The sequence below is a fragment of the Salvelinus alpinus genome, chromosome 2 (genome assembly GCF_045679555.1).
Source record: "Salvelinus alpinus chromosome 2, SLU_Salpinus.1, whole genome shotgun sequence".
NCBI classification, from domain to species: domain Eukaryota; kingdom Metazoa; phylum Chordata; class Actinopteri; order Salmoniformes; family Salmonidae; genus Salvelinus; species Salvelinus alpinus.
In genome coordinates, this window is record NC_092087.1 from 537567 (window position 1) to 565409 (window position 27843).

The 27843-nt window shown below is 45.7% G+C and overlaps 1 protein-coding gene across 1 annotated transcript; it reads left to right on the forward strand.

Moving 5' to 3' along the window:
- Window positions 1–1731: 1731 nt before the first annotated feature.
- LOC139552611 (extracellular matrix protein 2-like) lies at window positions 1732–26872 on the forward strand. The gene is made up of 11 exons (XM_071364497.1): window positions 1732–1917; window positions 8103–8508; window positions 10245–10433; window positions 12021–12704; window positions 19481–19596; window positions 23209–23344; window positions 23580–23737; window positions 24335–24474; window positions 24751–24863; window positions 24960–25173; window positions 26326–26872. The coding sequence occupies exons 2-11, from the start codon at window positions 8130–8132 to the stop codon at window positions 26492–26494; spliced, it is 2298 nt and encodes a 765-aa protein (XP_071220598.1). The 5' UTR covers window positions 1732–1917; window positions 8103–8129; the 3' UTR covers window positions 26495–26872.
- The last annotated feature ends 971 nt before the right edge of the window (window positions 26873–27843 follow it).

Consider the following 27843-nt stretch of genomic DNA (forward strand, 5'->3'; position numbering starts at 1 on the left):
GGGTAAACTTTGCTCCGGAATCGACGTTAGCCAATAGTCACTCGGATAGCAGCTAGTTAGCTGCAAGATCCAGGTGTAAATGTCCAGGCTTGCGGTAGAAATCCGGGGATATGGATTGAAAATAGGTCCGGTATGCTCTGTCTGGTCTGAGTCGCGTTGACCAAAACTGGTGATAGCTTTTTAAGCTAAAGGATAGCTGATGACCGCTAGCCGTGGTTAGCTGAATACTAACGCTAGCTAGTGAGCTGGTTAACTTCTGGCTAGCTTCTGTTGTGGATTTCGGATACGAGGTGAATAATACTTTTCAGAATTCTTTTTTATCCGCACCACATTTGGTGAGGCGGGTTGCAGGAGAGTGTTTTGAAGTTAAGTTTTTAGAAAAAATATATAAAAAGATATGTGAAGAAATAGACAAAAAGATACAAAACATATATACACGGGACAAGACGAGGACAAAGGACGTCTGACTGCTACGCCATCTTGGAAACCTTGAAGAAGCTATAGAAATAGAATATAAACGCAATAGAATTGTTGTTTCTTGTACTATTGTCTCTTGTGTCTTTAGAGGACAGTTTCACTTTGATGTCCTTTTTCTTCTGTACTTATTTTGTCTTTCCTTTCTTCTGTTAACTAGATTTTCTTTGTTATTCTTTGTTAGCTAGCTAGCTTCTTCCAGGAGAGTCCCTAGCAACTGCTTAGCAACTGGTAAACAATTCAGCTAGCTAAGATAACTACAATTAAAAATAGTTACTTTTTCCAAAGCCTATCTTCTTTGTTTGTTGCTTGTTTTGTCTCCAATTCAGTCTTGCAGTTTTCTTTTGCTTTTTTCCAATGTACTTCACTCTAATACCATGTAAATTTCAATATTTGTAGGAGCTCATTTTTTCAGCAGCTGCTGCTCAATTTGGAATCCGAAATATCATTACACTGTCTAGTAAGTAACCTCTATCTCTAACCCATTACACTGTCTAGTAAGTAACCTCTCTCTCTCTAACCCATTACACTGTCTAGTAAGTAACCTCTCTCTCTCTCTAACCCATTACACTGTCTAGTAAGTAACCTCTCTCTCTCTCTTACCGATAACACTGTCTTGTTTTGTAAGTAACCTCTCTCTCTCTCTAACCCATTACACTGTCTGGTAAGTAACATCTCTTTCACTTACCGATAACACTGTCTTGTTTTGTAAGTAACCTCTCTCTCTCTCTAACCCATTACACTGTCTAGTAAGTAACCTCTCTCTTACCGATAACACTGTCTTGTTTTGTAAGTAACCTCTCTCTCTCTCTAACCCATTACACTGTCTAGTAAGTAACCTCTCTCTCTCTTACCGATAACACTGTCTTGTTTTGTAAGTAACTTCTCTCTCTCTCTAACCCATTACACTGTCTAGTAAGTAACCTCTCTCTCTTACCGATAACACTGTCTTGTTTTGTAAGTAACTCTCTCTCTCTCTAACCCATTACACTGTCTGGTAAGTAACATCTCTCTTTCACTTACCGATAACACTGTCTTGTTTTGTAAGTAACTTCTCTCTCTCTCTAACCCATTACACTGTCTAGTAAGTAACCTCTCTCTCTCTCTCTTACCGATAACACTGTCTTGTTTTGTAAGTAATCTCTCTCTCTCTTACCGATAACACTGTCTTGTTTTGTAAGTAACCTCTCTCTCTCTAACTCATTACACTGTCTTGTAACCTCTCCCTGTTTTTAGCTTTCAGACTCTGACTGCCGCTGGGCTGGCTTCCCCAGGCTTCTATGAGCGTAGCAGAGCAGGCTCCTCTCCCTCTCTGTCTCTCCGTCTGTTTTTAAAACTTTTATCTGCTTGGCAGAGTAGAGGACACTGTCCTACATCTGTCTTGGGAGAGGGAAGGAATTACTTGGCCTTGCACCGTACAGACAGCCTGCCTGCGAACCTCCGGTAAAGTATACTGGGTTGTCTCACTTCTCATTTGGCTTTTATTTTGCTTTCTGGTTGTCGCTAGTCATTAAGTTTACTGTGTTGGAGTTTTGATGTGGCTGCAGTGAGGGGTGTGTACTGTCTTGTGAGGCTCCTATTGATCCTTGTCCTGTCTGGAGCGTATTCTGTTTTCATGTAAGCGATGAGCATCAACTTTTAGTTCACTGCAACGTTAGTAAAACAGCTTTAAAAGTCACTTCCTGTTTCTTTCTGTTAGAAGCTGTTTTAATCAAATAACTTAAAGTCTTTTTCCTTCTGATGTTGTCAACAAATCCTGTCGGCATTACATCATATCCAACTATTTCGTAAGACTTAACTAAAACATTTATAAGTAAATTGTTTTTTAAAGATAGTTGTTACAGCCTTGAAAAAGACTGTTCCAGAGGACTATGTCATGGATTTTCATTATTACAAAAATGGCCTCATTCAGTGTCTCATCCTCTCCTCGAGGTTATTTTCTATTTTAGTCAGCTCTGTATTTCTCCCTCCCTCCCTCCCTCCCTCCCTCCCTCCCTCCCTCCCTCCCTCCCTCCCTCCCTCCCTCCCTCCCTCCCTCCCTCCCTCCCTCCCTCCCTCCCTCCCTCCCTTCCCTGTTTGTATAGAGTTCCTCCATGTGAGCCTAGTCATCCAGAGGGTCATGTTAATCACAATGTTTTCCTCTCTTTCCCCTCCTCTCTTCACCCTCTTTCCCCTCCTCTCTTCACCCTCTTTCCCCTCCTCTCTTCACCCTCTTTCCCCTCCTCTCTTCACCCTCTTTCCCCTCCTCTCTTCACCCTCCTCTCTTCACCCTCTTTCCCCTCCTCTCTTCTCCCTCTCCTTCCCATCGTCTCTTCTCCCCTCTGAGTGGATGGAGGGAGGTTTTTGTGTCCCAAAGGGCACTCTATTCCCTTCAAAAGTAGTACACTATATAAGGAATATGGTGGCATTTTGGACAAAGAAGGGGGTTTTAATGTTTCAATGCCAGGGACTATTTATGACTAAACACTGAGTTAACAGTACTGGTATTCTGTTGAAGGATGGTCTCCTGGGAAGGTTGAGGAAACAGTTGAGATATCCCAGTATATGTTTACAATACAAACTAGTTTGGAGTAAATAAAGCCCAATCCTCAACAGGACTGATTCTCCTCTGCCTCAGAGCTAAACCTCAACACACAGCTTTTTGGCAGAGACCACCGCTTCATTGAAACAAGAGCTGACGAAATCAAACAAGTACATTAAACAACTGAAACCATACTGCTTGTTCAAGGAATACAGGTCTTTGTTGTAGAAGCTGTTTTCAAATGCAGGATAATTGTAGATCCTGTATTAACTAACAGCTGTTGTCTAGGTGACGGGATGGATGTAGATCCTGTATTAACAGCTGTTGTCTAGGTGACAGGATGGATGTAGATCCTGTATTAACAGCTGTTGTCTAGGTGACAGGATGGATGTAGATCCTGTATTAACTAACAGCTGTTGTCTAGGTGACAGGATGGATGTAGATCCTGTATTAACAGCTGTTGTCTAGGTGACAGGATGGATGTAGATCCTGTATTAACAGCTGTTGTCTAGGTGACTGGATGGATGTAGATCCTATATTAACAGCTGTTGTCTAGGTGACAGGATGGATGTAGATCCTGTATTAACAGCTGTTGTCTAGGTGACAGGATGGATGTAGATCCTGTATTAACAGCTGTTGTCTAGGTGACAGGATGGATGTAGATCCTGTATTAACAGCTGTTGTCTAGGTGACAGGATGGATGTAGATCCTGTATTAACAGCTGTTGTCTAGGTGACAGGATGGATGTAGATCCTGTATTAACTAACAGCTGTTGTCTAGGTGACAGGATGGATGTAGATCCTGTATTAACAGCTGTTGTCTAGGTGACAGGATGGATGTAGATCCTGTATTAACTAACAGCTGTTGTCTAGGTGACAGGATGGATGTAGATCCTGTATTTACAGCTGTTGTCTAGGTGACAGGATGGATGTAGATCCTGTATTAACAGCTGTTGTCTAGGTGACAGGATGGATGTAGATCCTGTATTTACAGCTGTTGTCTAGGTGACAGGATGGATGTAGATCCTGTATTTACAGCTGTTGTCTAGGTGACAGGATGGATGTAGATCCTGTATTAACAGCTGTTGTCTAGGTGACAGGATGGATGTAGATCCTGTATTAACAGCTGTTGTCTAGGTGACTGGATGGATGTAGATCCTATATTAACAGCTGTTGTCTAGGTGACAGGATGGATGTAGATCCTGTATTAACAGCTGTTGTCTAGGTGACAGGATGGATGTAGATCCTGTATTAACAGCTGTTGTCTAGGTGACAGGATGGATGTAGATCCTGTATTAACTAACAGCTGTTGTCTAGGTGACAGGATGGATGTAGATCCTGTATTAACAGCTGTTGTCTAGGTGACAGGATGGATGTAGATCCTGTATTAACAGCTGTTGTCTAGGTGACGGGATGGATGTAGATCCTGTATTAACAGCTGTTGTCTAGGTGACAGGATGGATGTAGATCCTGTATTAACAGCTGTTGTCTAGGTGACAGGATGGATGTAGATCCTGTATTAACAGCTGTTGTCTAGGTGACAGGATGGATGTAGATCCTGTATTAACAGCTGTTGTCTAGGTGACAGGATGGATGTAGTTCCTGTATTAACAGCTGTTGTCTAGGTGACAGGATGGATGTAGATCCTGTATTAACTAACAGCTGTTGTCTAGGTGACAGGATGGATGTAGATCCTGTATTAACTAACAGCTGTTGTCTAGGTGACAGGATGGATGTAGATCCTGTATTTACAGCTGTTGTCTAGGTGACAGGATGGATGTAGATCCTGTATTAACAGCTGTTGTCTAGGTGACAGGATGGATGTAGATCCTGTATTAACAGCTGTTGTCTAGGTGACAGGATGGATGTAGATCCTGTATTAACAGCTGTTGTCTAGGTGACAGGATGGATGTAGATCCTGTATTAACAGCTGTTGTCTAGGTGACAGGATGGATGTAGATCCTGTATTAACAGCTGTTGTCTAGGTGACAGGATGGATGTAGATCCTGTATTAACAGCTGTTGTCTAGGTGACGGGATGGATGTTGTTTTTATTAATGGCTTGGGTCTTTTTTAATATTTAAATGTATGCTCACTCAGCCGTGCTTCACAAGTAATACAACAACGGATCTATTACCGGTGTGATCATATAGCCTACCTCAAATTTTTAAATATAATTAAAACAAATGGCCCAAACAACAATGCATTGGCAGGGCAATTCAAGCATAGCCAATATGCAGTGATAATGTATTGGGCCTATAGCCTACTGCTCAAACCTCATTGCTACAGTACTGATTTTGTTGCAGTAGGCTTCCGTTTTCTAAATCATGTAAAAACAATAATCTGAACGGTTGATCTCAGCATTTTGACTCAAAACATCATCTTTACTGTTCTAGAGTTTTCCCTGTTAACTCTATCAATGTTTCCCTTTACTGTGGCAATTGTAATCGGAATCAATACAATTTTAGCCACTTTCAATGCAACATAACGAAACAAAACGAACTATGCAAGAGATTTTGTTGTAGGCAGAACGCATCGGAGTAGGATTATATTGCATTGACATGCATGACTCAGCCCGTACTCTACAGAGACCAGTGCCATATAACCAATAAGAGCTGCAGTAGACCTATATGCAAATAGGCCATTGTCATATATGGATCTGTGCCATTTACTTTGAACTGGACTGTGTTTACAGCATGAGCGGTCGTGATTAGATGAGCTTGTTTTGAGGTCAAAGCGAGAGCTGCATGTAGCCATGTGTGCACATTTTGTTCATATCCTTTGCTAGTTAGTGAGATATTAGCCCAGTTATAGATCATTTGTAGTCAGCAATAGGGGAGTGACTGCTTCTTACGAGAGTCAAAACTGTTCGCTGCTCTGGCACCCCAATGGTGGAACAAACCCCCTCACGACGCCAGGTCAGCGGAGTCAATCACCACCTTCCGGAGACACCTGAAACCCCACCTCTTTAAGGAATACCTAGGATAGGATAAAGTAATCCTTCTAACCCCCCCCTCCCCCTTAAAAGAGTTAGATGCACTATTGTAAAGTGGTTGTTCCACTGGATATCATAAGGTGAATGCACCAATTTGTAAGTCGCTCTGGATAAGAGCGTCTGCTAAATGACTTAAATGTAAATGTGCAGAGGGTCCCTGGTTCGCGCCCGGGTCGGAGCGAGGGGACGGCCATAAAGTTATACTGTTACATTGATGCTGTTGACCCGGATCACTGGTTGCTGCGGAAAAGGAGGAGGTTGAAAGGGGGGTGAGTGTAACGGATGTGAAATGGCTAGCTAGTTAGCGGGTACGCGCTAGTAGCGTTTCAATCAGTTACGTCACTTGCTCTGAAACCTAGAAGTAGTGTTGCCCCTTGCACTGCAAGGGCCGCGGCTTTTGTGGAGCGATGGGTAACGACGCTTCGTGGGTGACGGTTGTTGATGTGTGCAGAAGGTCCCTGGTTCGCGCCGTGTCGGGGCGAGGGGACGGTCTAAAGTTATACTGTTACATACAGGTGCAATGATCTGTGAGCTGCTCTGACAGCTGATGTTTAAAGTTAGAGAGGGAGATATGAGCAGCTTCAGTGATTTTTGCAATTCGTTCCAGTCATTAGCAGCAGAGAACTGGAAGGAAAGGCAGCCAAAGGAAGTGTTGGCTTTTGGGATGACCAGTGAACTATACCTGCTTGAGCGCATGCTACGGGTGGGTGCTGCTATGGTGACCAGTGAGCTGAGATAAGGGGGTACTTTACCTAGCATAGATTTATAGATGACCAGGAGCCAGTGGGTTTGTCGACGAATATGTAGCGAGGGCCAGCCAACGAGAGCATACAGGTCACAGTGGTGGGTAGTATATGGGGCTTTGGTGACAAAATGGATGGCACTGTGATAGACTGCATCCAGTTTGCTGAGTAGAGTGTTGGAGGCTATTTTGTAAATGGCAAGTCAAGGATCGGTAGGATGGTCAGTTTTACGAGGATATGTTTGGCAGTGTGAGTGAAGGATGCTTTGTTGTGAAATAGGGAGCCGATTCTAGATTTAATGTTGGATTGGAGATGCTTAATGTTAGTCTGGAAGGAGAGTTTACAGTCTAACCAGACACCTAGGTATTTGTAGTTGTCCACATATTCTACTGTCTGTCTGACTGGGACTAGAGACCAGAGGCTTGTTATTATGGAGGTATAGCATGTGGAAACTGCACATTATGGGGAGAATCCCAAATGGCAGCCTATTCCCTATATAGTGCACTACTTTAGACCAGAGCCCTATGGCACCCTATTCCCTATATAGTGCACTACTTTTGACCAGAGCCCTATGGCACACTATTCCCTATATAGTGCACTACTTTTGACCAGAGCCCTATGGCACCCTATTCCCTATATAGTGCATTACTTTTGACCAGAGCCCTATGGGGAATAGGACTACAGTGGGGAAAACAAGTATTTGAAACACTGCCGATTTTGCAGGTTTTCCTACTTACAAAGCATGTAGAGGTCTGTAATTTTTATCATAGGTACACTTCAACTGTGAGAGACGGAATCTAAAACAAAAATCCAGAAAATCACATTGTATAATTTTAAAGTAATTAATTTGCATTTTATTGCATGATGTAAGTATTTGATCACCTACCAACCAGTAAGAATTCCGGCTCTCACAGACCTGTTAGTTTTTCTTTAAGAAGCCCTCCTGTTCTTAAAATCGGCAGTGTATCACATACTTGTTCTCCCCACTGTATATAGGGAATAGGGTGCCATTTGGTATGCAGTGTCCGACAGCTCTCTATATCAAGGGCTTTACCGGCGTCTAAACCCCTCGTTCCAATGTTTTACAGCCATGAAGCTTTTTAATGAGTGTAATTGATTAACTGTTTTATGAGGTCTTCCTATTGGAAGATGTTGGCTGTTTTCCCCAGAGTAGGATAGAAAACAACACTGGAATCAGACTTTTGGGGATACTATGGTGCATGGGTCTTCATATGATTTGTATTTTTTAATCATGTGTTGGTCATTGTTGCACGTCTTGTCATTTGTAATTCATTGACGATGCATGCTGGGATAAAACAATTTCCCAAGTTGGGCTTAATAAAGTAATACTCTACTCTCTCTACTCTACAGACTAGCCTGACTTTCTCCTGAGCCTCTATGGAGCCCTGGGTTCTGTTCTCTCTATCGCTCCTGGTCTACCTGTATTTGGAGGTGTCTGGAGCTGAAGATGGGGCCCAGGACCAGAGAGTGCTGGCTGGCCAGGGGAGGAGGAGGAGAGGGCCAGGGGAACCAGGGGGCCCGGAGTTCAACCAGCGCCAGCGAGGAGAGCTAGAATGGGGGAAGAGGAGGAAGGCAGGAGGGCCTGGGCAGGGGAGAGCCAGGGGGAACAGGGACAATCAGCGATCTCAAACGCCCCTGGGTCTGACGAGGCTGGGGAGCCTTCCGGCCAACGCCAGAGGAGACGATGGAGAGTCTATTTTCATTGAGTCATACAAGAGTGTTGACGAGAGACAGTCTAACTACAATGTCATCCCGGGTTGGTTCACCACCACACCTCTCTCTCTGTCTTCCTCTCCCTGGCCCTCTCTCTCTCACTCTCTGGCCCTCTCTCCCCCTCTTTAATTCTGGCCCTCTCTGGTCCTCTCTCTCTCTCTCTCTCTGGTCCTCTCTCTCTCTCTGGCCCTCTCTCTCTCTCTCTCTCTGGCCCTCTCTCTCTCTCTGCCTTGCCCCGTCTCTCCCTCCAGGTATCAGCTCCTCTGCCTTGCCCAGTCTCTCCCTCCAGGTATCAACCCCTCTGCCCCGTCTCTCCCTCCAGGTATCAACCCCTCTGCCTTGCCCAGTCTCTCCCTCCAGGTATCAGCCCCTCTGCTTTGCCCAGTCTCTCCCTCCAGGTATCAACCCCTCTGCCTTGCCCCGTCTCTCCCTCCAGGTATCAGCCCCTCTGCTCTGCCCCGTCTCTCCCTCCAGGTATCAACCCCTCTGCCTTGCCCCGTCTCTCCCTCCAGGTATCAGCCCCTCTGCTCTGCCCCGTCTCTCCCTCCAGGTATCAGCCCCTCTGCCCCGTCTCTCCCTCCAGGTATCAACCCCTCTGCTTTGCCCCGTCTCTCCCTCCAGGTATCAGCCCCTCTGCTTTGCCCAGTCTCTCCCTCCAGGTATCAACCCCTCTGCCTTGCCCAGTCTCTCCCTCCAGGTATCAGCCCCTCTGCCCCGTCTCTCCCTCCAGGTATCAACCCCTCTGCTTTGCCCCGTCTCTCCCTCCAGGTATCAGCCCCTCTGCCCCGTCTCTCCCTCCAGGTAAGAACTAAGGGCCAAAGTGTGTACCGGAGCATCACCATGTTTCTCTCTCCTCTCTTTGTCTCTCCCGTTTCCCCCCTTCTCTCTTTCCCTCCCCCAGCTAAGAAGGGCATATGTATGCCAAGGCCTCAGCATGTTGGAGTCGTAGAGAAGGAAAGAGGTCTCAACATTTGTATCTGTGCCATTATGGCATGTGTGACAGTATGGGCAGCTCCATTGAGGGTATATTGAACCAGGTCTTTTGTCATGTATTTATTGTGACCACTAGATGGCAGTATATAGTTTAAAGCCATTTCCAAACTAGGCAAACCAATTAGAATCAAATCAACCAATAGGAATCCCCACCCAGTTAACTACTTTAAAATGGTGGAAGCCCTCAATGGCAACACAGACAGAACAAGGAGCCAGATGTTTCAACGGATGTATAAATCTGAAACATCTGGTTCCCCACCAAATATGTTGAGGAGAGGAAGCCCAGTGGCCGGCCGTGGGAGAGTATGGAGCGAGATGGAATTGGGCCGACATTCTGACGATTCTTCTTAGTTAGTTTATCTTAGTTTCTTCTTATTCTTCTTCTTATTCTTAGTTTTCTGTTCCCAAAACTAGGATCTGTTACACGCAAAGTGCACAAAGTTTTGTAGAATTGACTCTTTGCCAAAGTTTCAAAAAATAGCATTGTTTACAAGGAGTTCAAAGGCCCTATAGTTATTGCACACGTGCACTTCACAGAGAAGGCATTCCCTAACCGACTTGATTGTTTTGCCCACTGTGCTTCATGTGCTCCCATTGGAAACGACACATATGAATTATCTTGTGTTAGTTATTAATATCTTTGATGGCAATGTTCATGCAAAAAAAAGGTTATTTCCAAGTAGAGATCTCTATACATCTCTATGGTAGGAGCAGGCCGCCGGTCCACCAAGCCATGTGTCACCTAGCATCTCCTAACAAACCTGCCCTTCCCCGTGTCTCCCGCAGGTAAAAAGGGCCAGTGTGTATACCAGGGCATCACCATGTTTGAGCAGGCCGTCTGGTCCCCCAAGCCGTGTGTTACCTGTCTGTGTAGCGGAGGGCAGGTGCTGTGTGACGAGGTCACATGTCCTCGTCAACGATGTCACTTCCCCTACACCCCCTCTGGCGAGTGCTGCCCTGTCTGCATGGACACAGGTAGGTGGTGTTTTGTCTTAATGATGTGGTTGTGTTAAAGGGTATCATTATCTAGCTTAACTTAGTTTAAAGGTCCAATGCAGTTATTTTTTTAAATCTCAATATCCAATCATTTCTAGGTAACAATTAAGTACCTTACTGTGATTGTTTTAAATTAAAAAGTCAAAAATAAGTCAAAAATGAATAAAAATTGCTCCTACGCAAAGAACAATTTCTCAAACAAGAATTTTGCTAGGATTTTCTGAGTGGGGGAGGGGAAAACTGAAAACTTGTATTTTTTTTATTTAACTAGGCAAGTCAGTTAAGAACTAATTCTTATTTACAAAACTAGCTGTTATTGGAATTAAGGTTTGGAACTCTCTTTCTTATTCGTTTATGAACTAATTTACCACCTGGTGATTTAACCAGACAGGCCAAAACACCAGACAGGCCAAAACAACAGACAGGCCAAAACACCAGGCAGGCCAAAACACCAGGCAGGCCAAAACATCCAGGCAGGCCAAAACATCCAGGCAGGCCAAAACATCCAGGCAGGCCAAAACATCCAGGCAGGCCAAAACATCCAGGCAGGCCAAAACATCCAGGCAGGCCAAAACATCCAGGCAGGCCAAAACATCCAGGCAGGCCAAAACATCCAGGCAGGCCAAAACATCCAGGCAGGCCAAAACATCGGACAGGCCAAAACACCGGACAGGCCAAAACACCATGGAAAGCCGAAACTCCATCCCACCAAAACAGGCTGAAGTTTCAGGCAGACTTTTCAAACAGCTTTTACACTAAAAGGGCATTAACATAATGTTCACAGTATTATTCAGACTGTTTTTAGCAGACTGCTGAACACTTGAACTGGACATCTGCACTGACTCTCTGCACCTTAGTACACATGCATAGACAGATACACACACACATTCCTGCTACATGCACACACACACACACACACACACACACACACACACACACACACACACACACACACACACACACACACACACACACACACACACACACACACACACACACACACACACACACACACACACACACACACACACACACACACACACACACACACACACACACACACACACACACACACACACACACACACATTCATGCTACACCCCCCCCCCCCCCCACCTCTCTCCACACATCACAACTGCTGCTTCCAGACTCTTATTAAACTGCTCAGTTTATACACGACCCCCCATCCCCCCTTCTCCAATACACGTGTAAATATTGTTCTATAAATTGTACCTTCCTGTATTACACTGATGCTATGACGTTTATTATTTTCTACTGAGACAGTTGACTTGACGTCGTATTCTTATCTTTTACTATTTCTTATTGTTGTTTCATTGTCCAGAAGGAACCTCCAAGTGAGCATTTCATTGGATGACACATACTATGCATATCCTGTACATATGACTAATTAAAACAAGAACTCATCTGAAATAGCAGTTAATACCTTTTAAATGATCATTGATGGAGACATGAATTCTCACTGGGCCATTTCTGCTTCCCTCTTTCCCCTCCCTCCATTCTCCGTCCTCCTCTATAACACTCTGTGGTTCTTATTGGCTGGGCCAGCTTCCCGTGGTGATGTCCTTGACTTCTCTGGCGATTCCCCAGTAGCCTACGACCCTGACTCTGTGACCCCTGACCTTGACCCAATCCTTGACCCCGTGGTGACCCGCACCAAGGCCGAGATTGAGCTCCTGAATAGAGAGGAGGAGGAGCGTCTTCTCAAGAAGGAAAAGAGGAGGAAGAAACAGAAGGAGGAGGCGGAGAGACAGCGGAGGCGGCAGGAGGAGAGGAGGCACGAGGAGGAGAGGCTGCAAATGGAGAAGGAAGAGAGGAGGCAGGAGGAGGCAAGGAGACTCAAGGAGGAGGTGGCCATGAAGGAGCGGGAGAGGAAGCTGGAGGAGGAGAGGAGAAGACATGAGGAGGAGCTGAAGGAGAAACTGAGGGAACTAGCAGAGCTGGAAGAGGAAGAAGAGGAGGAGGAAGAGGAGGAGATGGAGTGGCTGCTGAGAGGAGATGTTTTCCAAATGTTTCCAGATGAGCCGACCGAAGAGGACCTCCTTCCTCCTCCCCTAGCCACTCCCACTGACAGAGAAGAGGAGGATGGGAAAGGAGTGGTGGTACGTAGACCTGGGATCACCCTCCCGCTAGGTTGTGATATCTCTGATGTCACTGTGACATGTGAGAACGCTAAACTGACCAACTTCCCTCCTCTCAACATCCCTGAGCTCAAGTCCCTAAGTCTGGAGGGTAAGTCTGTGTATGTTACCCTTCCCTGAACGTTGTTACAGGCATGAACCAATACAGTAAGAGATTATAGGTCATCCACTTCTATTTAGTCTCTGTGGGCAGATAGGAATTACAATCACAACCACTCTAAACACAACTAAAACAATCCCTTTATTGAGTAGTGTGTTTAGTAATACCTAATATGGCCACAGGGACTAAAGTTAACAGGTGTACTGAGGGCTGAGGGGGGGGGGGGGGGGCCTGAGGATAGACTTCTCAGTCTCCCATGCTTATTGGCTTATGCTGCAGTAATGGAGGCTTTGCGTAATTAGGCAATAATAATTAGGCCTTTTGGACCGTGTTTTGACTTGCAGGACACGTAGTCATGCAGAGTACAACAGTTATTCTAAACACAAGCAGTGGTATACCGTAGTTCCACAAGGCCCCATTTTTTGGGGGGGGGATAACAGTTAACTTCCTGCAATTCTACACATTTCAACTGAGAGGCTGAGAGAAAATGTTGCAGTTTTGGGGGGTTTCCCGGGTGGCGCAGTGGTCTAAGGCACTAGCTGTGCCACCAGAGATTCTGGGTTCGAGCCCAGGCTCTGTCTCAGCCGGCCGCGGCCGCGACAATTGGCCCAGCGTCGTCCGAGCTAGAGAGGGTTTGGCCGGTAGGGATATCCTTGTCTCATCGCGCACTAGCGACTCCTGTGGCGGGCCGGGTACAATACACGCTGACCAAGGTCGCCAGGTGTACGGTGTTTCCTCCAACACATTGGTGCGGCTGGCTTCCGGGTTGGATGTGCGTTGTGTCAAGAAGCAGTGGTTGGGTTGTGTTTCGGAGGACGCATGGCTCTCGACCTTCGACCTCTCCCGAGTCCGTACGGGAGTTGCAGCGATGAGACAAGACAGTAACTACTACCTACCAATTGGATACCACAAAATTGGGGAGAAAAAGGGGGTCAAATAATACAAAATAATATATATATTTTTTAAATGTTGCAGTTTTAAAGCTGAGTTGTTATTTAGCTACTGTCTCAGACCACTCGTAGAACCTCAAAGTGTGTTGTTGGATGAACCTCTAAGTGAGTTGGATGAACCTCTAAACCTCTAAGTGTGTTGTTGGATGTACCTCTAAGTGTGTTGTTGGATGTACCTCTAAGTGTGTTGTTGGATGAACCTCTAAGTGTGTTGTTGGATGAACCTCTAAGTGTGTTGTTGGATGAACCTCTAAACCTCTAAGTGTGTTGTTGGAGGAACCTCTAAGTGTGTTGTTGGATGAACCTCTAAGTGTGTTGTTGGATGTACCTCTAAGTGTGTTGTTGGATGAACCTCTAAACCTCTAAGTGTGTTGTTGGATGAACCTCTAAGTGTGTTGTTGGATGTACCTCTAAGTGTGTTGTTGGATGAACCTCAAAGTGTGTTGTTGGAGGAACCTCTAAGTGTGTTGTTGGAGGAACCTCTAAGTGTGTCGCTAGTGGATTTTTTACCCTTCCGTGTCCTTTTATACACAGAAGACCTCTCCTAAACATACTTTTGGTCATGTAGTGTATGTGGACACCTTCTTGTTGAACATCTCATTACAAAATCATGGGCATTAATATGGAGTTGGTCCCCCCCTTTGCTGCTATAACAGCCCCCACTCTTCTGGGAAGTCATTAATATGGAGTTGGTCCCCCCCTTTGCTGCTATAACAGCCTCCACTCTTCTGGGAAGGCTTTCCACTAGGATGTTGGAACATTGCTGCAGGGACTTGCTTCCATTCAGCCATAAAAGCATTAGTGAGGTCAGGCACTGATGTTGGGTGATTAGGCCTGGCTCGCAGTCGGCGTTCCAATTCATCCCAAAGGTGTTAGATGGGGTTGAGGTCAGGGCTCTGTGCAGGCCAGTCAATTTCTTCCACACTGATCGCAACAAACCATTTCTGTATGGACCTCGCTTTGTGCACGGGGGCATTGTCATGCTGAAACAGGAAAGGGGCCTGCCGCTCTATCTGCCCCTTCTGCGGCGCCGTTGTTTTGGGTCGGGCTACAGGTATCAGATCCATTGTCTTAGGTGATGGTCCGAACAGAGGATCCGCTTCGGGAAAGTCGTATTCCTGGTCGTAATGTTGGTAAGTTGACGTCGCTCTTATATCCAATAGTTCTTCCCGGCTGTATGTAATAAGACTTAATATTTCCTGGGGTAACAATGTAAGAAATAATCCATTAAAATCTAAGTACATAGTTTCCTAAGAACTCGAAGCGAGGCGTCCATCTCTGTCGGCGTCATCTTGCATATGGAGATTGCATGGCTGTATGCTCAATTTTATACACCTGTCAGCAACGGGTGTGGCTGAAATAGCTGAAGCCACTCATTTTAAGGGGTGTCCACATACTTTTGTATATATAGTGTCATTGTAATCTACATTTAACATTTACATTTAAGTCATTTAGCAGACGCTCTTATCCAGAGCGACTTACAAATTGGTGCATTCACCTTATGATATCCAGTGGAACAACCACTTTACAATAGTGCATCTAACTCTTTTAAGGGGGGGGGGGGGGGTTAGAAGGATTACTTTATCCTATCCTAGGTATTCCTTAAAGAGGTGGGGTTTCAGTTGTCTCCGGAAGGTGGTGACTCCGCTGACCTGGCGTCGTGAGGGAGTTTGTTCCACCATTGGGGTGCCAGAGCAGCGAACAGTTTTGACTGGGCTGAGCGGGAACTGTACTTCCTCAGAGGTAGGGAGGCGAGCAGGCCAGAGGTGGATGAACACAGTGCCCTTGTTTGGGTGTAGGGCCTGATCAGAGCCTGAAGGTACGGAGGTGCCGTTCCCCTCACAGCTCCGTAGGCAAGCACCATGGTCTTGTAGCGGATGCGAGCTTCAACTGGAAGCCAGTGGAGAGAGCGGAGGAGCGGGGTGACGTGAGAGAACTTGGGAAGGTTGAACACCAGACAGGCTGCGGCGTTCTGGATGAGTTGTAGGGGTTTAATGGCACAGGCAGGGAGCCCAGCCAACAGCGAGTTGCAGTAATCCAGACGGGAGATGACAAGTGCCTGGATTAGGACCTGCGCCGCTTCCTGTGTGAGGCAGGGTCGTACTCTGCGAATGTTGTAGAGCATGAACCTACAGGAACGGGTCACCGCCTTGATGTGAGTTGAGAACGACAGGGTGTTGTCCAGGATCACGCCAAGGTTCTTAGCACTCTGGGAGGAGGACACAATGGAGTTGTCAACCGTGATGGCGAGATCATGGAACGGGCAGTCCTTCCCCGGGAGGAAGAGCAGCTCCGTCTTGCCGAGGTTCAGCTTGAGGTGGTGATCCGTCATCCACACTGATATGTGTGCCAGACATGCAGAGATGCGATTCGCCACCTGGTTATCAGAAGGGGGAAAGGAGAAGATTCATTGTGTGTCGTCTGCATAGCAATGATAGGAGAGACCATGTGAGGATATGACAGAGCCAAGTGACTTGGTGTATAGCGAGAATAGGAGAGGGCCTAGAACAGAGCCCTGGGGGACACCAGTGGTGAGAGCACGTGGTGCGGAGACAGATTCTCGCCACGCCACCTGGTAGGAGCGACCTGTCAGGTAGGACGCAATCCAAGCGTGGGCCGCGCCGGAGATGCCCAACTCGGAGAGGGTGGAGAGGAGGATCTGATGGTTCACAGTATCAAAGGCAGCCGATAGGTCTAGAAGGATGAGAGCAGAGGAGAGAGAGTTAGCTTTAGCAGTGCGGAGCGCCTCCGAGACACAGAGAAGAGCAGTCTCAGTTGAATGACTAGTCTTGAAACCTGACTGATTTGGATCAAGAAGGTAATTCTGAGAGAGATAGCAGGAGAGCTGGCCAAGGACGGCACGTTCAAGAGTTTTGGAGAGAAAAGAAAGAAGGGATACTGGTCTGTAATTGTTGACATCGGAGGGATCGAGTGTAGGTTTTTTCAGAAGGGGTGCAACTCTCGCTCTCTTGAAGACGGAAGGGACGTAGCCAGCGGTCAAGGATGAGTTGATGAGCGAGGTGAGGTAAGGGAGAAGGTCTCCGGAAATGGTCTGGAGAAGAGAGGAGGGGATAGGGTCAAGCGGGCAGGTTGTTGGGCGGCCGGCCGTCACAAGACGCGAGATTTCATCTGGAGAGAGAGGGGAGAAAGAGGTCAAAGCACAGGGTAGGGCAGTGTGAGCAGAACCAGCGGTGTCGTTTGACTTAGCAAACGAGGATCGGATGTCGTCGACCTTCTTTTCAAAATGGTTGACGAAGTCATCCGCAGAGAGGGGGAGGAGGGGGGAGGGGGAGGAGGATTCAGGAGGGAGGAGAAGGTGGCAAAGAGCTTCCTAGGGTTAGAGGCAGATGCTTGGAATTTAGAGTGGTAGAAAGTGGCTTTAGCAGCAGAGACAGAAGAGGAGAATGTAGAGAGGAGGGAGTGAAAGGATGCCAGGTCCGCAAGGGAGGCGAGTTTTCCTCCATTTCCGCTCGGCTGCTCGGAGCCCTGTTCTGTGAGCTCGCAATGAGTCGTCGAGCCACGGAGCAGGAGGGGAGGACCGAGCCGGCCTGGAGGATAGGGGACATAGAGAGTCAAAGGATGCAGAAAGGGAGGAGAGGAGGGTTGAGGAGGCAGAATCAGGAGATAGGTTGGAGAAGGTTTGAGCAGAGGGAAGAGATGATAGGATGGAAGAGGAGAGAGTAGCGGGGGAGAGAGAGCGAAGGTTGGGACGGCGCGATACCATCCGAGTAGGGGCAGTGTGGGAAGTGTTGGATGAGAGCGAGAGGGAAAAGGATACAAGGTAGTGGTCGGAGACTTGGAGGGGAGTTGCAATGAGATTAGTGGAAGAACAGCATCTAGTAAAGATGAGGTCAAGCGTATTGCCTGCCTTGTGAGTAGGGGGGGAAGGTGAGAGGGTGAGGTCAAAAGAGGAGAGGAGTGGAAAGAAGGAGGCAGAGAGGAATGAGTCAAAGGTAGACGTGGGGAGGTTAAAGTCACCCAGAACTGTGAGAGGTGAGCCATCCTCAGGAAAGGAACTTATCAAGGCGTCAAGCTCATTGATGAACTCTCCAAGGGAACCTGGAGGGCGATAAATGATAAGGATGTTAAGCTTGAAAGGGCTGGTAACTGTGACAGCATGGAATTCAAAGGAGGCGATAGACAGATGGGTCAGGGGAGAAAGAGAGAATGTCCACTTGGGAGAGATGAGGATCCCAGTGCCACCACCCCGCTGACCAGAAGCTCTCGGGGTGTGCGAGAACACGTGGGCAGACGAGGAGAGAGCAGTAGGAGTAGCAGTGTTATCTGTGGTAATCCATGTTTCCGTCAGTGCCAAGAAGTCGAGGGACTGGAGGGAAGCATAGGCTGAGATGAACTCTGCCTTGTTGGCCGCAGATCGGCAGTTCCAGAGGCTGCCGGAGACCTGGAACTCCACGTGGGTCGTGCGCGCTGGGACCACCAGGTTAGAGTGGCAGCGGCCACGCGGTGTGAAGCGTTTGTATGGTCTGTGCAGAGAGGAGAGAAGAGGGATAGACAGACACATAGTTAACAGGCTACAGAAGAGGCTACGCTAATGCAAAGGAGATTGGAATGACAAGTGGACTACACGTCTCGAATGTTCAGAAAGTTAAGCTTACGTTGCAAAAAATCTTATTGACTAAAATGATACAGTACTGCTGGCTGGTGAAGTAGGCTAGCTAGCAGTGGCTGCGTTGTTGACTTTGTTTGAAAGTGTAGCTGGCTAGGTAACCTCGATAACTGGCTAGGTAACCTCGATAACCTCGATAATTACTCTAAACTACACAATTATCTTGGATACAAAGACAGCAAAGACAACTATGTAGCTAGCTAACACTACACTAATCAAGTCGTTCCGTTGTAATGTAATAGTTTCTACAGTGCTGCTATTCGGTAGAAGTTGGCTAGCTGGCTAGCTAGCAGTGTTGACTACGTTAGAAGGACGAAAATAGCTGGCTAGCTAACCTCGATAATTACTCTAAACTACACAATTATCTTTGATACAAAGACGGCTATGTAGCTAGCTAAGAAAAAATTGCTAAGATCAAACAAATCAAACCGTTGTACTGTAATGAAATGAAATGAAATGTAATACTACCTGTGGAGCGAAGCGAAATGCGACTACTCGCTCCAACCCGGAAGTCCACAATCCTGACCTTCATTTACTCATTGTGACACACTGAGGATCCAAACTCCGTTTTAGACCAGACTGACTCCTATTTTCACTTTGTAGTTAATTTTGACACTACAATAAATGTTTCTGACCGTTTTCAAGAGGATTTCTTTTTTTTTTTTTTAGGGGCAGTCGCTCTTTAAGGTCTTGTTGAGCACCTAATTCGTATAATCAGTGTTAAATTGGGATTGGACTGAAAACCCACAGGACTGTAGATCTCCTGTAAGAAGGTTGGACTGAAAACCCACAGGACTGTAGATCTCCTGTAAGAGGGTTGGATGAAAACCCACAGGACTGTAGATCTCCTGTAAGAGGGTTGGACTGAAACCCCACAGGACTGTAGATCTCCTGTAAGAGGGTTGGATGAAAACCAACAGGACTGTAGATCTCCAGTTAGAGAGTTGGACTGAAACCCCACAGGACTGTAGATCTCCAGTTAGAGAGTTGGACTGAAAACCCACAGGACTGTAGATCTCCTGTAAGAGAGTTGGATGAAACCCCACAGGACTGTAGATCTCCAGTTAGAGAGTTGGACTGAAACCCCACAGGACTGTAGATCTCCTGTAAGAGGGTTGGACACCCCTGATCTAGACTATCTAAGCATTGAGGATAATAATGTGAATAATATGTTTGTGCTGAACCACCAGGTAACGCCATCACAACCATCCCAGTGGGGGCGTTCAACGGCATCCCCAACCTGGAGTCCATCAACCTGGGAAAGAATAGGTTGACAACTGCTGGCATCGCCCCACACGCCTTCAAGGTAAGAGTCTCACCTTCAAAATAAGAGTATATTCATTCATATGAAAAACAAGCAGTTCCACACGCCTTGAAAGTAATAGTCTCACCTTCATAATACAAGTCTTTCTCTTCTGGCATCGGCCCGCACGCTCTCAAAGTTAGAGTCACGCCGGCTGCATCAATGCTAGGTATTGTTAATAGCACCACCCTCGATGGCATGGTGCTACAGAGGGTGGTGCGGACGGCCCAGTACATCACTGGAACCGAGCTCCCTGCCATCCAGGACATCAATATCAGGCTGTGTGAAAGGAAGGCCTGGAAAATAATTAAAGGAAAGCCATAGAATAGATAGGAAAACCATAGAATGTTCTCTCTGCTTCCACACGGCAAGTGGTACCGGTTTATCAAGTCTGACACCAACAGGCTCCTGAACAGTTTCTTTCCCAAATCCGTAAGTCTGCTAAATAGATAACAAAATGGCTACCTGGACTATTTGCCCCCCCCCCCCCCCCCCCCACTTATTTTATTACTTATTCATATGTTTTGCACTGAACAGACTCAACGTACACTCACTGGTCTCTAACCACACACACACACACACACACACACATGCTACACGGACTCTCAAACACACACACATACACACATACTACACTGACTCTCCAACACACACACATACACACACATTGACGCCAGACACGCAAACACTGCTGCTCCTCTTTGTTTATTGTCCAAGTCATTTTATCTACATGTACATATTGTATTGTGTGTGTGTGTGTTTAGAGTCCAGTGAGTGTACATTGAGTCACCTACATGTACATATTGTATTGTGTGTGTGTGTGTTTAGAGTCCAGTGAGTGTACATTGAGTCACCTACATGCACATATTGTATTGTGTGTGTGTGTGTGTTTAGAGTCCAGTGAGTGTACATTGAGTCACCTACATGTACATATTGTATTCAGGACAAAAAGTAAATTGCTTTTGCCACATTATTTGCGTTGGTACCTTGTTGCAAACAGGATGCATGTTTTGGAATATTTTTATTCTGTACAGGCTTCCTGCTTTTCCCTCTGTTATTTAGGTTAGTATTGTGGAGTAACTACAATGTTGTTGATCCATCTTAATTTTTCTCCATTAGCCTCATGGTGAAATCCCTGAGCAGTTTCCTTCCTCTCTGGCAACTGAGTTAGGAAGGACGCCTGTATCTAGTGACTGGATGTGTTGATAATAACTTCACCATGCTCAAATGGATATTCAATGTCTGCTTTTTGTATTTTCACCCATCTACCAATCTGTGCTCTTCTTTGCAAGGCATATTCCTCCATACAGAATCTGATTGGAGAACACATTGGGAGGGATCTTAGACCATTCCTCCATACAGAATCTGATTGGAGAACACAGTGGGAGGGATCTTAGACCATTCCTCCATACAGAATCTGATTGGAGATCACATTGGGAGGGATCTTAGACCATTCCTCCATACAGAATCTGATTGGAGATCACATTGGGAGGGATCTTAGACCATTCCTCCATACAGAATCTGATTGGAGATCACATTGGGAGGGATCTTAGACCATTCCTCCATACAGAATCTGATTGGAGAACACATTGGGAGGGATCTTAGACCATTCCTCCATACAGAATCTGATTGGAGAACACATTGGGAGGGATCTTAGACCATTCCTCCATACATAATCTGATTGGAGAACACAGTGGGAGGGATCTTAGACCATTCCTCCATACAGAATCTGATTGGAGATCACATTGGGAGGGATCTTAGACCATTCCTCCATACAGAATCTGATTGGAGATCACATTGGGAGGGATCTTAGACCATTCCTCCATACAGAATCTGATTGGAGAACACATTGGGAGGGATCTTAGACCATTCCTCCATACAGAATCTGATTGGAGAACACATTGGGAGGGATCTTAGACCATTCCTCCATACATAATCTGATTGGAGAACACAGTGGGAGGGATCTTAGACCATTCCTCCATACAGAATCTGATTGGAGAACACATTGGGAGGGATCTTAGACCATTCCTCCATACAGAATCTGATTGGAGAACACATTGGGAGGGATCTTAGACCATTCCTCCATACAGAATCTGATTGGAGAACACAATGGGAGGGATCTTAGACCATTCCTCCATACAGAATCTGATTGGAGAACACATTGGGAGGGATCTTTGGAGAACACATTGGGAGGGATCTTAGACCATTCCTCCATACATAATCTTTCCAGATGCTTGATATCCTTCGTCTGCACTTATGGACTGCCCTCTTCAATTCAAACTACTGAAGTTCAATGTGATTAAAATCCGGAGACTGTTGATTTTGTGGTCAACTAAACATTTCCTTGTGGATTCTGATGTTTGCTTAGGGGTTATTATCTTGCTGGAAGATCCACTTGTGGCCAAGTTTCAGCCTCCTGGCAGAGGCAGCCAGGTTTTTGTCTCTGTTTTAATCCAAGTTTCAGCCTCCTGGCAGAGGCAGCCAGGTTTTTGTCTCTGTTTTAATCCAAGTGCAGTTCAGGGATATGTTTTTGTTCTCTATTTCCAAGGTCCCTTAAGGTGAGAATCTAGAGACAGTCAGGACTTTTCTGTAACAAAAATAAAGCTTGATTTTGTTAACAAGAAACTCCCTATCGTGACAGGTTTGCTAACATCGACAGTTTTCTTTCCAAACCCCACCCACCCACTGCTACGGTTCAAGCACACCCACCTAAAGTATTTCAAAGAAAATAAATAGGCCTGCTATTTCGATGTACAATATTTAACTGTTTCCACTTTGACAAAATGACAGATTATTATCCATCACGATTACATGTCAATGATACATGTTTATTGATCTACTTTATGAGCCAATACTATTACATGTCAATGACACAACATGTTTATTGAAGGATCGGACCCTTTTTTTCTCAATTTTTGCCTAAAATGACACCCAAATCTAACTGTCTGTAACTCAGGACCTGAAGCAAGGATATGCATTTTCTTGGTACCATTTGAAAGGAAACACTTTGAAGTTTGTGGAAATGTGAAATGAATTTAGGTGAATAAAACACAATAGATATAGTAAAAGATAATACAAAGAAAAAACCATGCCTTGTTTTGTATTTTTTCTGTACCATCTTTGAAATGCAAGAGAGAGGCCATAATGTATTATTCCAGCCCAGGTGCAATTTAGTCGTTGGCCACTAGATGACAGCAGTGTATGTGCAACGTTTTCAACTGATCCAATGAACCATTGCATTTCTGTTCAAAATGTATCAAATCTGCCCAAATGTGCCTAATTTGTTTATTAATAACTTTTCATGTTCAAAACTGTGCACTCTCCTCAAACAATAGTATAGTATTATTTCACTGTAATATCTACTGTAAATTGGACTGTGCAGTTAGATTAACAAGAATTTAAGCTTTCTGCCCAGGATATGTCTATGTCCTGGGAAATTTTCTTGTAAGTAACAACATCAAGCTAATCACATTAGTGCATGTTAGCTCAACCGTCCTATAGAGGGACTTTATTGTCCATTACTATTACATGTCAACGAAACAACTGACATTTATCTTCTAGCTTTCGCAACACCCCAACACACACACACAGACGTTGTTAATGTTTGTTGTTCAGGGCCTGAAGTTCCTGAGCCGTCTTTACCTGGACAACAACCTCCTAGAGGCGGTTCTACCAGACTTCCCATCAACACTACAGGAGCTGAAGATCAACGAGAATCACCTCAAAGGGATCGAAGAGAACAGCTTCCAAGGTAATACAAAGAAATAACTCATCTGCTTGCTGCTACTTACTGGACAAAAATACAAATTACTTTTCAATTCTTCTTTTGGGGGCGTTTCAGGCCATCTAAGGCTTCAATCTAAAACACTTTGACAGCAGAAACATACATAATTGTTATTGGAAGAGTCTGAAAATGTAAACAAACTCAGGGAGACGGTTTGACTTTTATAGGAAAATATTTTAATTTTCGGTGTAATTTCTCGAAGGTCTGAGCGACCTGTTGACCTTGGAGTTGGAGGGGAATCTCCTGAGTGAAGGGAACGTGGATCCTCTAGCTTTCAAACCTCTCTCCCAGCTCTCCTACCTCCGTCTGGGCAGAAACCACTTCAGGACCGTCCCCCAGGGCCTGCCCCCATCTCTACTGGTGAGCTTTTATACATTTTATAGAAAAACCTTGGATAAATCTAAGGTACATTTTTATAGTTCCTCAAGGCTCTGCTTTTGACCACTACGTTTATTTTGCTACCTCTCTGAAATTTTAGACATAGACACAGTGTACATTTTCACTGCTAAGGGGACGATACACATTTCGATGAAACGTGGTGAAGCAACTGTAACCCTTTTCGTGATTAAAAAGTCTTAACCACGACTCTCATGCTCTGGTTAAAGGCAAGGCGCCGTGTCAGTCCAGGAAGGAGTGGCTCTGTCAGACATTTTCTCCTTAAAACTACCACTGAGGTCTACCTGCGGGGAAACAATCTGAACAAACATACCAACGATGGCTAACCCAAACAGTCAGGCTGACCACAGACATGGAGGCCTGCTTCAATTAACACCCAGTATAACATGTTCAATAACAACAGCTATGTATGTTGAGTATACACTAGAGAAACGAAGGGTCTCAACAGAGCATCTCCATTCTTCATTGTATCATTCTATGTATGTTGAGTATACACTAGAGAAACGAAGGGTCTCAACAGAGCATCTCCATTCTTCATTGTATCATTCTGTTTCTTTGCAGGAGGTTTATCTTGAGAACAACCTGATAGAAGAGATATCTGACTCTGTCTTCAACCAAACCACTAACCTGAACGTGATCTCACTGAGACACAACAGACTGGATGAGTCCAGGATTGCACCTCTAGCATGGATCAACCACAGGTAAGAAAACAGTAATATTTCACAAGTCTTCTTTTTCTTATCAATAAATCTTACAGGGAATAACATATTCCTGTCTCTTTCATGTGTTGGCGCACTCACACTCACTCACTCACTCACTCACTCACTCACTCACTCACTCACTCACTCACTCACTCACTCACTCACTCACTCACTCACTCACTCACTCACTCACTCACTCACTCACTCACTCACTCACTCACTCACTCACTCACTCACTCACTCTCTCACTCACTCACTCTCCCATCCATCCATCAGGAACCTGGAGTCCATTGACCTGGCCTACAACCGTCTGTACCTGGTCCCATCCTACCTGCCCAGAGCTCTAGTTCACCTGGTCTTGGTAGGGAACCAGATCGAAAGGATCCCAGGTATTTACCGTCGAGGACAAGTGTTTTAATCAATACTTCTTAAGTGCTATCTTCTGGGAATACAATGTTTATCTTGTTCTATGTTTTAAAATTCAGGGTTTGTGTTTGCCCACATGGAGCCGGGCATAGAGTACCTGTACCTGTCCTACAACAAGCTGGATGGGGAGGGAGTAGAGCCTCAGTCCTTCTTGGGCACCTATACCTCCATGACAGAGCTGTGCTTAGACAACAACCTGCTGGTTACGGTTCCCCCTGGTATCAACCAGATGAGCACTCTACACTTCCTACGCCTCAATAACAACAAAATTAGGTATTGGATTGTTACTGTACATTGACGTAAATGTTTATAGACGCACCGTTTCACCATGTGCTATTTCAATAGATACACTAGCTACAGTTCACTGACTGCAGTAAAATAAACTAAAGTTATTTATCCCAAGATGATGAAGTAAGGAAATTTAAGTGATTGATCATTGGGCTATAATAACCAAGTGATAGGGCTGTAATAACCAAGTGACAGGGCTGTAATAACCAAGGGGCAGGGCTGTAATAACCAAGGGGCGGGGCTGTAATAACCAAGGAGCGGGGCTGTAATAACCAAGGGGCGGGGCCGTGATAACCAAGGGGCGGGGCCGTGATAACCAAGGGGCAGGGCCGTGATAACCAAGGGGCAGGGCCGTAATAACCAAGGGGCAGGGCCGTGATAACCAAGGGGCAGGGCCGTGATAACCAAGGGGCAGGGCCGTGATAACCAAGGGGCAGGGCCGTGATAACCAAGGGGCAGGGCCGTGATAACCAAGGGGCAGGGCCGTGATAACCAAGGGGCAGGGCCGTGATAACCAAGGGGCAGGGCCGTGATAACCAAGGGGCAGGGCCGTGATAACCAAGGGGCAGGGCCGTGATAACCAAGGGGCAGGGCCGTGATAACCAAGGGGCAGGGCCGTGATAACCAAGGGGCAGGGCCGTGATAACCAAGGGGCAGGGCCGTGATAACCAAGGGGCAGGGCCGTGATAACCAAGGGGCAGGGCCGTGATAACCAAGGGGCAGGGCCGTGATAACCAAGGGGCAGGGCCGTGATAACCAAGGGGCAGGGCCGTGATAACCAAGGGGCAGGGCCGTGATAACCAAGGGGCAGGGCCGTGATAACCAAGGGGCAGGGCCGTGATAACCAAGGGGCAGGGCCGTGATAACCAAGCGGCAGGGCCGTATTAACCAAGCGGCAGGGCTATGATAACCAAGAGGTATAACCATATGTGCAGATCTGAACCTTCAGTGTTAACCCTTTCTGATCAGTTTGTAGTTTTGGGAGAGGAGCATGATTTGAAAAGGCCTTCACAGAACACATAAGATTTATCAATTCAAGAGTATTGACTTTCTTCTCGACAACCAGTCCAGTACAGAGTATACATTTTACTAATCACTTCATGCTGTACAACCAATTAACTTTTCAACATCTTACAGGACGTTTGCAGAGGACGCTATCTGTGACCCCCAGAACGACGAGGACGCTAACATATTGACGCTGCGTCTGGAGAACAACTACATCGACCCCAGGAAGATCTCATCCACCGCCTTCTCCTGCGTACGCTCCTACTCCAGCATCGTCTTAAAACCTCAGTGGACCAAGTAACATGCCTCTGACATTGTGGCTGAATTCCAAACAGACCCCTTAGCCCCTTCTCTTTAGGCACTCCTGTAGATCTGAAAGGTGGAAACAATATGGCTACATTTCCACACAGCCAATCAGAAGGCAAGATCAAGTAATTACCATATTGGTTCAGCCAATCACAAAGGAAGAAGAAGAATAAATTCCGATGATCCTCTCAGATCAACAGGAAGTCCACGTGGAATTCAGACGGTGTATTCTGTCTGTTATTCTAGTAAAAAAAACTAAGAAACTGTCACTGGCCGTGTCCCGAAATCTATCAAGTACGGGTTGTTACAGTATATCAGGAAAATGTCCCTAAATCACCATCACCAGGCTCCGACTGTGTCTCAGTATTACTGAGTGATGCTTACAATCTGCTACACATGTTAATATAATGTCAAGTAAAAGGTCTGATGCTTACAACCTGTTACACATGTTAATATACTGTCAAGTAAAAGGTCTGATGCTTACAACCTGTTACACATGTTAATATACTGTCAAGTAAAAGGGCTGAGGGAAACATTTTGCTATTTAAACGCACTTTATGTACCTTCCATTTCTTATTAATCTTTTATTATTAAACTGTTTTACCATGGATGGAGACTGTCTTGGGGATTTGAGGCACAACTTCTTGGACTTTTTCCTGAAAGCTTTAATTTAAAGATTGAAGAGTTTCATCCGTTGTAGAGAAACCTCAGTCTGAGGCTGGATCTGTTCCGCTTCTGAAATGGAGCCCTATTCCCTATATAGTGTACTAGTTTAGACCAGGGCCCTATTCCCTATATAGTGTACTAGTTTAGACCAGGGCCCTATTCCCTATATAGTGTACTAGTTTAGACCAGGGCCCTATTACCTATATAGTGTACTAGTTTAGACCAGGGCCCTATTCCCTATATAGTGTACTACTTTAGACCAGGGCCCTATTCCCTATATAGTGTACTAGTTTAGACCAGGGCCCTATTCCCTATATAGTGTACTAGTTTAGACCAGGGCCCTATTCCCTATATAGTGTACTAGTTTAGACCAGGGCCCTATTCCCTATATAGTGTACTAGTTTAGACCAGGGCCCTATTCCCTATATAGTGTACTAGTTTAGACCAGGGCCCTATTCCCTATATAGTGTACTAGTTTAGACCAGGGCCCTATTCCCTATATAGTGTACTAGTTTAGACCAGAGCCCTATTCCCTATATAGTGTACTAGTTTAGACCAGGGCCCTATTCCCTATATAGTGTACTAGTTTAGACCAGGGCCCTATTCCCTATATAGTGTACTAGTTTAGACCAGGGCCCTATTCCCTATATAGTGTACTAGTTTAGACCAGGGCCCTAT

Coding starts and splice junctions, on each gene's coding strand:
- LOC139552611 (XM_071364497.1), top strand. CDS start 8,130: ATGGAGCCCTGGGTTCTGTTCTCTCTATCGCTCCTGGTCTACCTGTAT. Junction 23,345..23,579: donor CGAAGAGAACAGCTTCCAAG/GTAATACAAAGA, acceptor AATTTCTCGAAG/GTCTGAGCGACCTGTTGACC. Junction 24,864..24,959: donor CCAGATCGAAAGGATCCCAG/GTATTTACCGTC, acceptor TTTAAAATTCAG/GGTTTGTGTTTGCCCACATG.